Below are 13,833 nucleotides of genomic sequence, written 5' to 3' on the forward strand. Positions count from 1 at the left end.
GTACATAAGTCCACCTGCACCACATGGGATGGCTGCTTGGATTCACCTTTATTCCCTAAACCCTTCTTCCTTTGAGGACAGAACAATGACACAAAATTGGATCCAGGAATAACTGCCTGATTTAAGTTGAAATTGCAGAATAGAGTAAGGAAGTGGTTAGCTCTTGGAGACACAGTGGGCTGCAATTTTAGCCAAAGATTTCTGTTCCTTTTGAGCTCTGACTACTATGTTTCAGTATGACCTGTCTCCCCCTGTGAAGCTGCTGGCACAGCATTCTCTGATGCTCTAACCCTCTCTCCTGTGCTTCCCTGTGTGTTGCAGATAAACCGCTACCTCAGGGTGCCCCAGGAGGCATTATTGGGATCGTGGGAGGAGTCATCGCAGCAGCTCTTATCATCGGTGTGGCTGTCACTGTAATTATTGTCTACAGGCGGCAACAAAAGAACCGCACTGAAACGGACAATGACCTGTAAGTAGCCCCATGCTCACAGAAGCGCAGCACACTGATGGTACAGGTGCTATTGGATGGGGCAGCAGACAGACAGCACCACTGGCCCTTCCACTACCTGCACACAAGAAAAGCCTGGTGGCAAACTGTTTTTCCTGCCATTTCTTCCTGCCTGCCACCCTCTGGCTCACTCCTCTGACTCTCTTCCCTTCCTTGGGGGCCCCTAGTGCTTTCTCTCCTGCTCTCTCCTATTTTTGAACTCTTATCGCAAGCCTTAAGTGGAAACTGAAGCACAACGATGTTCACCCAGATGATGCTTTTGCTGTAGTATATCCTTGGACACAGTGCAGCTGCTCAGTGCCACTCTCACCTCCAGTGGTAGGAGAGGATCTTATTCTTCCTTTTTCAGAGAAATGGTTTCAGGCTCCTGAATTAAACTGTATCCCATTCTGTCATCAGGGAGCGGTCTCTTGATAGACCCCAAACACCTCTGAATGTATCCCAAAGAGTCCAGAAAGGATTCACATCCACTCGGCATTCCAGTTTTGTACATATGGTGCCAGCCTGAAGACATAAACTCTGGCAATATGAGAGTAAGGATGCCCCAGAGGCTCCTCTTGGACAGGTACTTGCTTTGCTCTGCCCTACACTGTGCAGCACAGATCCCAGGCAGGGAGCTGGGTGGTGTGGAGCTCAGCGTATGCAGCATGAAGAGAGCTCTCTTCAGAAACATTTACCCTGGCCTCCTCCTGAAAAGCTCTATCTCGTCACTGTCTTTGCTCAAGAGCACCCCCGCCTTCCTTCCGACCTCATTGGGGAGGCATGGAAAGCCCAAAGGCTAGAAGTTGCTTTTATGTTCCACAACGCCCCACCTCAATTGTCTTACATCTTGGCCACATTTTGTGCTCCATTTAATCCCATTTGAGAGAGGGCATTGGAGGATAACGGGAGAGGGAGGGAAGAGAACCGGGAAAGCAGGAGGAGAGACAGAAAGGCAGACACACAAACAAAAAAATAGCACCACAAGGCAAAATTGCATCAACACCACTGGCCCTGTGATAGAGATGCATTCAGACAATCCACTTCCCACAATGGTCCTCCAGAAGGCACAGGGAAGAGCCACTTTAGCTGAGAATAGAAACACAATGGTACCCTAGTCTGCAGAGGTGCTGCCTCTATTTTGGAGTACCCTCCAAAGCCTCCAAAAGTAAATAGCATTTCTTTTATTTAGAGCCATAAAGCCAATGCTTTGCAGAGGACTGGGGACCCATTTTACCCTCCACCTCTCCCGTACACTCTGGTCCCACGCTGGAATCCATTGGACTGCCAAGGAAAGTCACCCATCTCTATCAGAAGACCTGGTGAAGTTTGTACAGAGAGAAGGGAGGGGGAGCCAGCTAATTAGTGGATCAGAGTTTTAATAAGTTTTGTAAAAGGATTAGACACATCTGTGCATATGAACAGAATGTGCAGAGACAGTCTCTAGGCTGGGATTATTATGGCTGCCAATCCTTATGCTCTAGGGCAAAAGCTGATCCCCTGACTGGGGTCAGGGATAAGTGTCCCTGCATGGCACAGCATGTCTATGAGGAAGATTCAAACTCCTACTGGGAAGGCTGTGGCAGGGGCTACAGTTCCAGATAGGCTCCTGAACTAGGGGTGACATTACCTTGTTGACTTGCAGTGACCACTGCCAGACACTTTCTGGCACCCTACAGCCATAAAATGAGCCACCTCCCATGGGATGATCTGGAGTCATTCCAAAAATAATGCTGCAAGACAGGTATCCCAGCTGCACCCTCAGGATCTGCAATCTGACATGGGGATTTTCTTGGAATTAGGAACAGAATGCTAGGAGGAGAGTTTATTTCTATTAACGATTCTAATTGGGGTGAGAAAGAGGGCATGGGGGGGGGTTTGCTAAGAATAATCTATATGATTATATTGGCAGTTCGGTGACAAACACAATCAAATCTTTGATGCATGCAGGATCCGGCTAGTTATGGCACAACAAAGCAAGCAGACACCATTCGCTTGCTCTCTAATCAGCAACCACTTCTTTGTCTGCAGAATTGACTTGCCTCCATCCCACAAACCTGACCCTCCACCAAAGAGGAAACAGGAGATGAAAAGCCACCTGACTGCAGAAGACATCCAGGTAAGCCTGCCCAGCCCAGATGCAAGTTCCTTCCTCTGGCAAGGAAAACTGATTCCAAGCACCGTCTGCAGTGCCTAAATTTTGGAAAACCAGGTTTGCAAGAACGAACTAGTGCATGGCCTAAGTTTGAGACAGCAAGTAAGGACTTGTCTGCCAAGAATTCCTAAATATTGGCACTAATTGAAAACTGTAATTTGGATTCTGCTTACTCCCTTTAGTGGGGATTGAATGCTAGATGAAATGGTGTTTAAATGGGCTCTTAGGTGTGAGGACTTTTGAGCATCCCCCACCATTTTGAATGTCATGAGTGGTAGCGAGGGGTGTGAGAATGAAAGAAAGAGTACAGGAGACAAATAACATGGTAGGAACAAGGGAGAAGATAAGATGCACTGCCCTTCATGGTGATGCCTTGTGGTGGTGTGACCCGAAGCAAATGTTGCCCTAAGCTGTAACAGAAGGATAGTACTTGCTCTCCTCATCCCTCTTCTCTCTCCTCTATTACAGGTTGTTCACTTAGACAACATGAAACATGAGGAGGAAATCCAGAAATTCCCTTTGCAGACTCCATACTATGACATGGCAGCCACTGAGCCCTCTCCCTACACTGACAAACTGGTAAGGAGATCAGGAGGCTAATAGTGCTGCCTGCCCTCATCCTCACCCCCAGCCTCACTGCCTTTCACACAGGATCTATCACCCTAAAAAACAAAGACACCACCACGCACAGGGGTGAACAAGCAGCCTTCACAGTCCAGGAGCATCCTCTCCTGGAGGAAGGCAACCTCCACACTCTGATCTCAGCTCAGCTCTCAAATAGCACTGGCCCTAATTCAGCACTTGCCTCCTTTGCCCTTGGCTTCCATAGGTCCTAGAGCTGTGCCTTTATGGGTCATTCCTCAGTAACACGCCCTGATTATTCCAAATCTTCATCAGAGGACTATCACAACCTGTGGTAGTCTCATCTTTACCTACATATGGCAGCTAAGCCTAAAAGCCAGCTATCCCACCCTGGTCACTCTTCACCTCCTGCAGTTGAGCCCCTGTTAGAGCTTGCAGCTGGACGAAGCAGCTCTTGAAAAGCAACGTGCACCGCAGTGAGAGCTTCACAAAGCAATTATCTGCAGGGCAGAGCACGCCAGTGTTTGACTCTCAATTGACAACAAGTTCTTTAAACCCCCTTTTTTTGTGTGGATTTGTTCAGCCTCAGATAGGGAGATGCTAATGCAAGGCAGCAGCAGCAGAGAGATTAAGGCTCAGGGAGAGATGTTAGCAGCCATGCGGGAAAGGCTGGTTTTCAAGGACTGAGGCTGAAGAAGGAAATGTTAGATTTAAAGGGTAAAGGCATAGGAAAAAGAAAACAGATAGGATTAGAGTCCTCTCTTAACAAGAAAACAGAAAACCGTCCTCCTCCCAGGCTTTGGACAATATCCTTTCCCTCCCTCACCCCATGGCATGGGGCTGCTACCCCCCAGTCTTCCACGGGAGACACAGGATCCCCATGTAAATGCCGCAGGTCTCTCTTAAACTCTTCCTCCACGAGGAGTGGTGCAGAGCACTACACACCAAGCCTGGTGCTTCTAGATCTCAGCAATGTGAACCCATTTGTTTGAGAAAGCAGTATAAATATCAGCCCATACTAGACTAATATTTTATGAACATAACTAATTATAACCCTCCCTACAGTTCATCCTGGTGTGACCCTTTAATGTGTATCCCTGTGCAGATAATAGAAGGACAGGGCCCAGTGACCTTTAGCTAGCAGAAGTTTGCAGTGAGACAGATGCCAAGGGCATTGGAAATAAAAAGACATAGTTTTGTGCTGAGCTGTGTTGATGTGATTCTATTTATTTCATCCTAGCTAAACGTGGCTGATGTCCCTAAAGAAAAACTTCCCTTTGGATCCCTCCCTCAGTCCTGGGGCTTGTCTCCAGCACTTATAAATCCTTGCTGAGAGGTAGCTGAGTTTTAAATGAAGCACAGGACGCTAGAGCCAGACGGGCTGCTCTGTGGAAAGCATCTGAGAGCCGAATTTCAGGCAGCAGGAGGATGGAGGAGCTCATTTCGGGAAATAACGAGCAGTCAGTTAATTAAGTGGCAGAGTTAGTGATGTGAGATGAGGCCTGATGGGTAGCTGCTCTGTAACCATGGGAACCGAGTTTGCTGCTCTCAATCCTGGTCTGAGAAGATGCATTTCTATGTCCCACGCTTGGCACTTGCTGCTCCTTACCTGCGGTTTTAGCCAAGAGGTGATGGACTGTGGAGCCCTCATTTGGCCCATGAAGAAACTCCCTTTGCAGTAGGGATGCGGTGTCTGGGTGACTCAACCACTGCTGCCACAGCTCTGCCCGCTCTTGGCACAAGTCTAGCACAGCTGGGAATTGGACCTGTCCTCTGGTCAGCTTGGCTGGCAGTCCCTGTAAATGGTATCAGGCTCTCCCATCACGCACACGCACCATGCTTTGGCTCTTTGCCCCGGGAACCAGATGAGGCTTGCTCCCATTTCTTGCTAAATCGCTGTATCCTTTGGGCATGCAGCAGGCTATTCAAGTTTGTGACTGGCAAGTGGAAGGAAGGTGTCACTTTGCTGCCAAGGAGTGCTGGTTTTGCTGGATTCTTTCCAGATAACACAGGCAGTATGTGCTGCCACAGCCAGGACCAGGTGTGCATCACGTTGCCCAGCCATGCTTTGCAAAGGAGCCAGCTCTTGCCCTCCTCCCTGCAGGGCCACACAGAGGTGTCACTTACTTTTTTCACCCCTAAAGCATTGCAGGGGCCTCCTGTTCATGTCGCACACAACACTTCCCTGAGATGGAGATGCTGAGGAGTGTCTGACTGGGATAGCACTCCCATGGAGACCTCCAGGGAACAGCAGCAGGGATAGCAGTTGTTACCAAAACCAGCATGCTCAGCTCAGGCCCAGTAACCACACTCCAGCAGCACGCTAAGGGACTGACCAAGGCAAGCTAGACCTCCACAGTCCTTCACCTGAGAGATGGCTCAGTTGGAGGACGAAGAGGGAAGCGCATTTCCTTCAGCTTCACTCTCTGCCAACCTCACTGTGATACGGCTCCTCTCCCGCTGTGGTCAGACACAGTAGGCAGCTGCTCTGCTCTAGATGTGGCTCTGGGATCCTTTAGAGGGGAAGGCACCAGAGAAAGGCAGGATATTCTTGTTCTGCTTGCACTTCACCAGATTTGACTTGGGAGGGTAGTGAAGATGATGAGAGTTGAAGGGAGTGGATACTACAGGAAAATGGAGCAGGTGCATTCAGCTTTAAATGAATTGTGCAAAACCTCATAATTTGTGATAAACTAGATTAATCACCAGGCAGCATGAAAGCCACTGCCTGGGGTTGACAATTTCACAGCACTAGAATGGGAGTCAGAAAATGATTAGTGATGGCAAAGAGCAAGGGAGGGGGAAATAGGAGAGGTGCCAGGAGAAAATAGAAGAGGCAGGTGGAGGAGGAATCCACAAAGAGGGAGTGCAGGTATGTGTGTGCGGATGTGTGCTGGCAGGGGACCAGGTGAAGGGGAGAGGCTGGGACAGGTCTGCAGGAACAGGATACCTGCCGAAGAGAGCAGGGGTGGGCCCTGTGTCAGGCTACAAATTAATATGTATGTTTACGTGTTGCAAACTGTGGGAAAGATAACATGAAGCTGACAGCACGGAAATACGCGAGGACAGTGCAGTGGACAATTTAGGGTACAAAAGTGGGCATGGGCGTGATGGGGTTGCCTGCAGCATTTGTCTCTGAGCTCTTGTGAGGCAAAAGCTTTGGTTTATGTGAGGCTATCTAAGCAGGAGTGAATGGGATGGAAAGGTGAGTGTGTGTTTCAGATAACAGCTACAAAGGCTATGGATGTCTGAGTGCTGGTACCCATGCGTGTCAGTGTGCAGAGTAAGGTGTGTGGGTAAAAGCAGAGGTGTGCTCTGTGTGCACAAGGCAGTGCCTACATGTCACATAGACGCTGTGTGTTTCTGCGTGAGAGGGAATATAAGCAAGAGAGGTGGAGGTATGAGCGCATGTAGGAGCAGAAGTATGATTAGTGTATGTGTCAGCAATACCCATTTGCACAGGTAGAGGGGAAAGTTTCATTGCTGCAGATGGCAAAATAACTCCTTTCAGTTTATAGGGCAATTACCAGGGTGCTGATGCTGTTGATTTACACAGAGCGCTTGCATGTGGTGGTGCTCAACCTTGTATACAAGTCACATTATTGATATTGTAATAAATTTTGCTCCAAACAAGCAGCAGGGAGCAGGAGCAAGCCCAAGAGTGGCAGAAAGCAGGGGAACTCCATGGAGAAAACACCTCCAGTGGGAAGGTAGCACTATTTTAGAGGAGTGAGGCAAAGTAGACAGGACAGGAATGAGGAGGTAAAGACTTTGTCCCCCTTTCTCTAGAACTAGAGGAGGTACTGAGATACAAAGTTCAGGGGGAAAGAGTTCTGCAGGGCATAGGTTTTGGGTTCAGACTGCATTTGGCATTACTAATTTTCTTAAATGTTTATAGACATCAGTCTGGGTCCAGACACAAAGCAGAGAGGCCATAGGATACACAGCTTTCACGCCAAGAGCTTGCCGCTACCATCTGTCCTGCCCTTGGGGAGGTGACCAGAGGGCTACCTCAAGCATCCTGGTCCTCCAGCATCCAGCTTTCCTGAACACCACAAGGGAACCAGACACTGGAAATGCTGCTGCAGCTGTGTTCCCCTTTCCCCTCATCCCTGTGGTGGGGGGACACCAGCATGGAGCCAAACCCTGACACAGATCAGCACAGCAGTCAGAGATAATCACTCACTGAATAACCCCTTCCAGCAACAGGCACTAAACCAGCTCATTTCAGAGCTATAAACTTCTGAAAACGGCTCTGCCACAGCTGGTACGTGGCTGAGGACACTTCCAAACAAAGAGAAGAATTTTCAAATTAAACACCTTTTGCATAATTGCCATGTGATGCAGCCATTTTGGAAAGGGGATAGAGAAATTGGAAAGCTATTTCTTTTGGAAGAGACAACTGTCTCCTCTCAGAGAGGCTTAGCAGATGCTTGGCTAATGCTGGCACAGAAACCAGGACCAAAAGCGAGTATTAAAGAAACTCCACAGGGCAAGTAGCCAGGGTACCCCCTCACACCTCGGCTACTGACACCAGAGCTCCTCCTGGTGACTCATTTTCCCCACTGAGCAATGCGGTTTCCAGGCCATCCTGCATTCCAGGGTTCTCTGACCATTATTATTTGCAAAGCATGAAAGATGTCTGGGTAGGAATGATCAGACAAATTGGATAATATTCCATTCATGCAGTTCTTGCTGATAAGCCCGCTTAGTAAGGGAATATCTACAAATGTTTTCATGCCAAAGAAAAATGCTTTTAGCATCTATTAGGCATTATTACAATGACAAAATCATGCTGCATAGTTAATCTGCAATAGCATACTGTGCAGTAAAGCCTCGTGTTAAAACGCAGAACTCTCCAGCCCCCATGCTAGGGCAAAACAACAGTATTGACTAAGCAGTGTCATTTCCCTATGGCAATGCCCCTGCTGCAAACCTCCCTTGGAGCTATGGCTATGAAGCCGCTCCTTCCAAGTACCTCCTTCCCAACACCCAAAATTCAAGCCTTCTCCATGATTTTCACTCATGCCTCCAACACTGCATTTGCCTCCAGTGTGCTGCGATGAACCTCAAATTCCTGGGTCAAAACTGACAGTTCAGGTATCCGATCAGGTTTGAATTCACTGAACTACCCCCAACTAAGGAAAACGCTGATCCCAGAAGGGTAGATGGGAAGATCAGAGCAGCGAGATGCTGCTGGGAGCAGCCCCAGTAAAAGGGGCAGATGGGGCAGTTGCTGGGAGTGCTGCCAACCTGGGCTGGGTTGCTCAGCTCAGTGGCAGATTTGGGAAGGAGTGCCGTGGGGATCTTTGCTTTGATTTGGGTTTTTTTACCTGACTGATGGTTCATTACCTCCCTACCTCCCTCTTTTTAACTGTTTTTTCTTCCTCCCCCCTCACCCTTTTCTTCTTTCTCCCTCCGCCCTTCACACACTCCCTCTCCTGTCTCATTCACTCACTCCCCACTTTCTGCACGGTTCCTGTGTTCTCACTCCCCCGCCTCCCCACTTCAACCCCAATTCCTCTCCTCCTGTGTCCCCACCGCCTTGCTGCTCTCTTCTCTCCAGAACTCTGGCAACAAGGACTGTGATGTCCACTATGCAGAGCTGGACACTTCCGCTCTGGCCTCGTCACCCAGTCCTCGGACCTCCATCCATGCTGGCGGAGACCTAGTCGAGTATGCAACCATCCAGCCCAACTTACGCTAGCGCATGTCACTCTAGGCCCTTTCCCCTCAGATTCTGGCCTCAAGGTACACAATCGCACTCTGCCTTCCTCACTGCACCCCTCCAAAGTCAGTGCTCCCCCCCTGCATCTCCCCCCTTTCCTATGGAGTGGCCCCCATGCATCCAGTCTGTCCTCCTCCCCACTCCCTCCACCTCCTGCATGCTGCCCACGATGGCTGCTCTCTTTGCTACCCTTATTTCTGGGGGTGCTGACAGGAATGCCTTTGCCTTGTCTTGCCTTCTGTGCATGCTCTTTGCAGTGTTTTCCTTTGCTTTCTACAGCGAGACGAGGCATGTGGGAGGGGGAGAAGGTTAATGGCTTTGTTTTGGAGCTGGGGTCTGCCCCCCCTGCAGTCAGTGTGGCTGGAGACACAGGCAGAAATGAGGTGGGTTTGAAGGGTACAGCTTTTGGTGGGGGATTTGGTTTGTAAGGCTCAGCCGCAACATTAGGATGTGCGGAAACTGTAGCCAAAAACCTTGTGGAGATGTTAAGGGGGCCTTTCCAAGCTAGTTGGTACAAGATGGGGAGGGAAAGAAGAGGGGACTGACTGAAAGGGGCGGGAGGAAGGGAGTTTGTACACATGGAAGCAACTATAGATAAAATGGAGCATATGTGCATGTGTGAAAGAACAAGGTGGGAGAGTACGTGAGAGAATATGGGAACACGCATAAAGGTTCCTGCATCTGAAAGAGTCAGTGAATAAGAGACAGACAGAGAGGGACTGCATATGCAAAAATAAAAGAGCTTGTGTTGCGTGAGACTGGTGCAGACAGCATGTTCGGATGTTTGAGAGGGAGAAAGATTATTTTCTTTGGTTCTCTCCTTCTCAAAATCAGAGAAGAGACCTGACTGTTTCCCTGTTCTCATGTTTAGCTGACCACTTAGTTTAAGTGTCACCAAGCTCCTTCAAGCTCAGGTCCTGTGGCAGACGGATTAGGACTCAGCTTGCATTTAAACCTACAAATGGTTGTTCTGGACCATCTCTAACTACCTTTGAAACAGAATGGTGTTTGCAGTGGAAAAAGGTGTCTTCAGCTCTTCTTACATTCTCTTGCCCTATAATCAAACCCTTTTATCAGGTATTAAAGTCACCAGGTTCCTATCTGAAAGGGAGGCAACTCCCCTTCCCCACTCCATGGGAGATTTTCAGGGTGATGCAAAGAGCTGTTGGCCAAGGAAGTGCCATTGGCAGCCCCCTCCTCAGCTATGGCTCTCCCTCGCTCTTACGTATTCCCCAAGCTGTGGTGACTGCAGCTTCTGCCTTGCTCCTTCCCCTTTATTTTGCTGCCTTTTAAATGGGAGGAAGGGGCTGTGGGCTTAATGGGGCTACAGCCCCACAGGGATACTCAGTGAAGAGGTGTAGAGGAGAGTGGAGAGACAAGAAAGTGAAGGGAGAGATGAGGTGCTTTGCAGCTCACTGAATCCCTCCCAGGTCACCCAGGGTAGATCACAGGAGGCACACAGAGAAAAAGTAGATTGAGGATGGAGAGGGGTGCTTTGGAGAAGATAAAGGACAAGGGGGTTGGATCCTTGCGAAAGAGGGAAATAGCTCTGTGCAGAAGGATAAGCAGGAAAAAAAGCAGTATTTTTAAAGTCTGTCTGGACAGTCCTGTTGATTAGTGCCTCCTTGTAGACTAGGAACATCTGTGCTAACAGGTGGGTGAAGGTGGAGCAGAAACACCTGGGTGCAATGTGTGCTATGGGTTAGTTCTCTTTGCCTTTATCCCTGTGGTCCCTGGTGTTCCTGTGTTGGAAGCAGCCCTGTAGTTCCCTTGCTGTAGCAAAAGCCATCCTAGGTAAGTGTCTGCAGCAGACCTGGCCTGGACCAGAACGGTAACCTCTCTCTTTTGCGGTGTCTCACCCACCCCTGCTCCCAGAATGAGGATCAAGGTCTTCGTAGATGTAACGAGCGAGAGTGGACAGTAAGTTTTGGATTGGTTTGGTTTTTCTTTTCTCCATTTGGTGGTGGGGTCTGTTTGTCACTGGAGAAAGGTGCTGATCAGCTCCCAGGCACCTGCATGCCCGTCACCAACAAGGCAGCAGCACTGCCAGCCTCTTGCACACACAGAGGGGGAATAAAAATGCCATCCCAGAGGAAGATGAGGTTGAAAACAGCCACGCTCCCTTATGCCTTCACCTCCAATTCCCAACAGTTTCTTGGGCTGGACTGGAGGACCACTCCCACTGTTACAAACAAGGCAAGTGCTCCCTAATCCATCTTGGGAGGTCTTGTCTTGTCCTCCCTGGAGTGGGGGATTTTATTGTCAGCAAAGGACAGTAATCCTCCAAATCCAAGTTTGGAAATTCTCCCAGTTCCTCTGAAGTAAAAATAAAGCCAGTCATATGGTGCTTTGAAGGTGTAATCTCACTGCCACAAAATCGTCCTGCTAAGACACACCACAGATCAGGGCATTTGGGGGTTTTTTTATGCTTTTTTAATTATTTCCTCCCCCTGCACCTCCCCACACTCCTGCTCAGTTTTGTTTGGGAATTTCTTTTCCCTGTTACAGCAAGAATAGCTCAAAACCATGAAACTTGCACCAAGATCCCAGCAAACTAGTGTCCAGGGTTCAGATTCCTAGCTCTGCTTTCTGAATGTCCCTGTAAAAGTATTAAACCTGTACCAGTTACAGATTTGGTGCAGACTGAGCTGGGGATATTGGAGAACCATCAAACGTAGCAGCCTTGACTCAGTTCCCAGTTGCCACATTTCCCTTCTATCAACGCCAAGGTTGCCTGAATATCCCCCCAGGTCAATAGCTCCATTTCCAATTTTCAGGAGAAATAAAGCAAAGAACTAAGGTGGCTCCTTATTAGTTTCCCATTTGTAAATGAGGACAGCAAGGAGAGAAATGTTTAAGATTATTGATAGTCTAAGATGCTATAGGAACGCAGAACAGGTATGTACTATAGACAGCAAGACAAAAAGTTAAAAGCATGCTCTAAGAAGGAATGCAACTTTATAAGCAAGTTTTCTGCATAAGTAATACTTGCATGTGGCTGTGGGTGCATCCCTCATCACAGGTCCTTGCACTGTATTTTGGGAATTTCAGCCTTCCTTACACTCAACCTTTTCTTTTTCTGAACCCAGGGGTGAGCCCCTCTGTCCCACCTGCCCTCAGTTTTGTCCTCACAAGAATCCACCACTCCTAAGAGCAAGCTCACAACCACTGGTTCCCACCCATCCCTGATACACTAATGTTTCTTCTTTACTCAGGACAGTGATTATTCCAGGAACTCCCTCATAGATAAGGTGTCAAACAGAGAAGCAGGAGCATGCCAGGAGATACCTAAAGTTGCGCCCATACTAGGAAGCTCAAAAGTGCTGAGCAGGGAGTTTAGAAATAGGGAGTAGACAATGTGAAGCTCCCAACACTACAACAAAATATTCTTATTTTTGGTTCCCAATATATTTTCTATCTTCCAACACCTACATCCTCTCCACTGACTGGTCCCCAGGATGACAACAGTCCTCTGTTGCTGTCACTCAACAAAACTGCTTCTTTCCGTCCATCTGCTTGTACTGCATTCCAAAATTCAAAACCAACTGATGGAGAGGGTCAGAGTAGTGGCAGCCCAAAGTATGAACAGTTTTGAACAGCAGGGACTTTTCCCAGCCAGGCAACAGGCTAACACATCTGATAAATGCATGTATGTGCACTGTGTTTTCCTTGAGTTCGGCGAAGCAGAGAAAGCCAGCCTACTTCTGTTTGTGAGCCATGCTGCAAGACTAAAGACAAGTTTAAACTGCATGAGAGGTTATTAACTGGCTCTTGCGCTTTTGAGCAATAGCAGAAACCACAGTCCTCTATAGCGGTATCAGTCCAATTCTCACATGTAAGAGAGTCTTCATATTTTCCAGAGGAAAATATAGCAGAGAAATCCTCAGGACCCTGAAAAGGAGTTTTTCACTTTTAGACCAGTAAGAACTCATTATTTCAAGATGATTACAAGTGCAGAACATGGTCAGATCAGAGGGAAAGCTGTCTGCAGCACACCCAGTTTTACCAAAGAGATGATCTGCAAATAGAAGAGAAGCTGGAGACAGGTGTATAGGGGATGGAGAAGAGTTGAGAGTAAGGCATGGCAGAAATGAAAACTCTCTAACACAATCAAGTAAAGACTGTTTAAAGGTAATCTTCTAGACTGTCTGAAATGGATAGATTGCTGACATCCCCTTTAATCAAACTCTTGAAAATAAAACTGAGAGGGGAGGATGTAACCCAGATAATGAAGAATTGTATGGAGTCATGCTGGAAACACAGGCAAGTGGGAGAAGTCAGGTGGGGGAAGGTGGCAGAATTGTGTGCCAGTTCAATTTAATTAGTTCATTATCCCTAATTTAATTTCAAACTTTGTTAAAGATAAATTAGACTTGGGAAAAGTCACAGTGGGACTGGGGAAGGAAGTCAAAGGGCACTGGCTGCTTAATATGTTAAAAAACATCAGGCTGATTTTGTTCTCTTCCCTTTCACTAGTTAGAAATAAGATCAGGGAACAAAGCCAGAGCAATGTGACTCCTGGCTTCACAAAGGTGAAAGGAGACAGGAAAGTCTCTTCCTTTGTGCCTGATGCTGCCATTCTCCAGCTGCCCTGCTCTGGCCCCACTCCCACCTGCGAAGAGTGAGCACAAAACACTAGCCAGAAAGAAAAGAGCTTGTTCATACACACCTAGCCAAATGGAAGTGCTGACAACATTGCACTTAGTTTCTCAAGCCCCACTTCATGGATGCTTGTTTCATGCCCAGATTAAGTTATAGATCAACAGAAAGAAATATACTTTGCTGACCCAGTATACTGTCAAGAGGCAGCCCATAAAATAGTATCTCATGACCCCTTCTGCTTCTTTCAGTATTGGATGCTAACAACCAGTTCAATTTACA

At 48.0% G+C, this 13,833-nt stretch overlaps 1 protein-coding gene across 1 annotated transcript in view; it reads left to right on the plus strand.

Annotated features, from left to right (window-relative positions):
• NECTIN1 (nectin cell adhesion molecule 1) overlaps window positions 1-8,962 on the plus strand; it is a 94,328-nt gene extending 85,366 nt beyond the window's left edge. The window contains exons 6-9 of the mRNA XM_074561062.1: window positions 322-469; window positions 2,519-2,606; window positions 3,111-3,221; window positions 8,791-8,962. Coding sequence (XP_074417163.1) covers window positions 322-469; window positions 2,519-2,606; window positions 3,111-3,221; window positions 8,791-8,931 — 488 coding nt within the window. The 3' untranslated portion in view covers window positions 8,932-8,962. The remainder of the gene's footprint in view (window positions 1-321; window positions 470-2,518; window positions 2,607-3,110; window positions 3,222-8,790) is intronic.
• Window positions 8,963-13,833: the final 4,871 nt, after the last annotated feature.

This window comes from Larus michahellis, chromosome 17, assembly GCF_964199755.1.
Source record: "Larus michahellis chromosome 17, bLarMic1.1, whole genome shotgun sequence".
NCBI classification, from domain to species: domain Eukaryota; kingdom Metazoa; phylum Chordata; class Aves; order Charadriiformes; family Laridae; genus Larus; species Larus michahellis.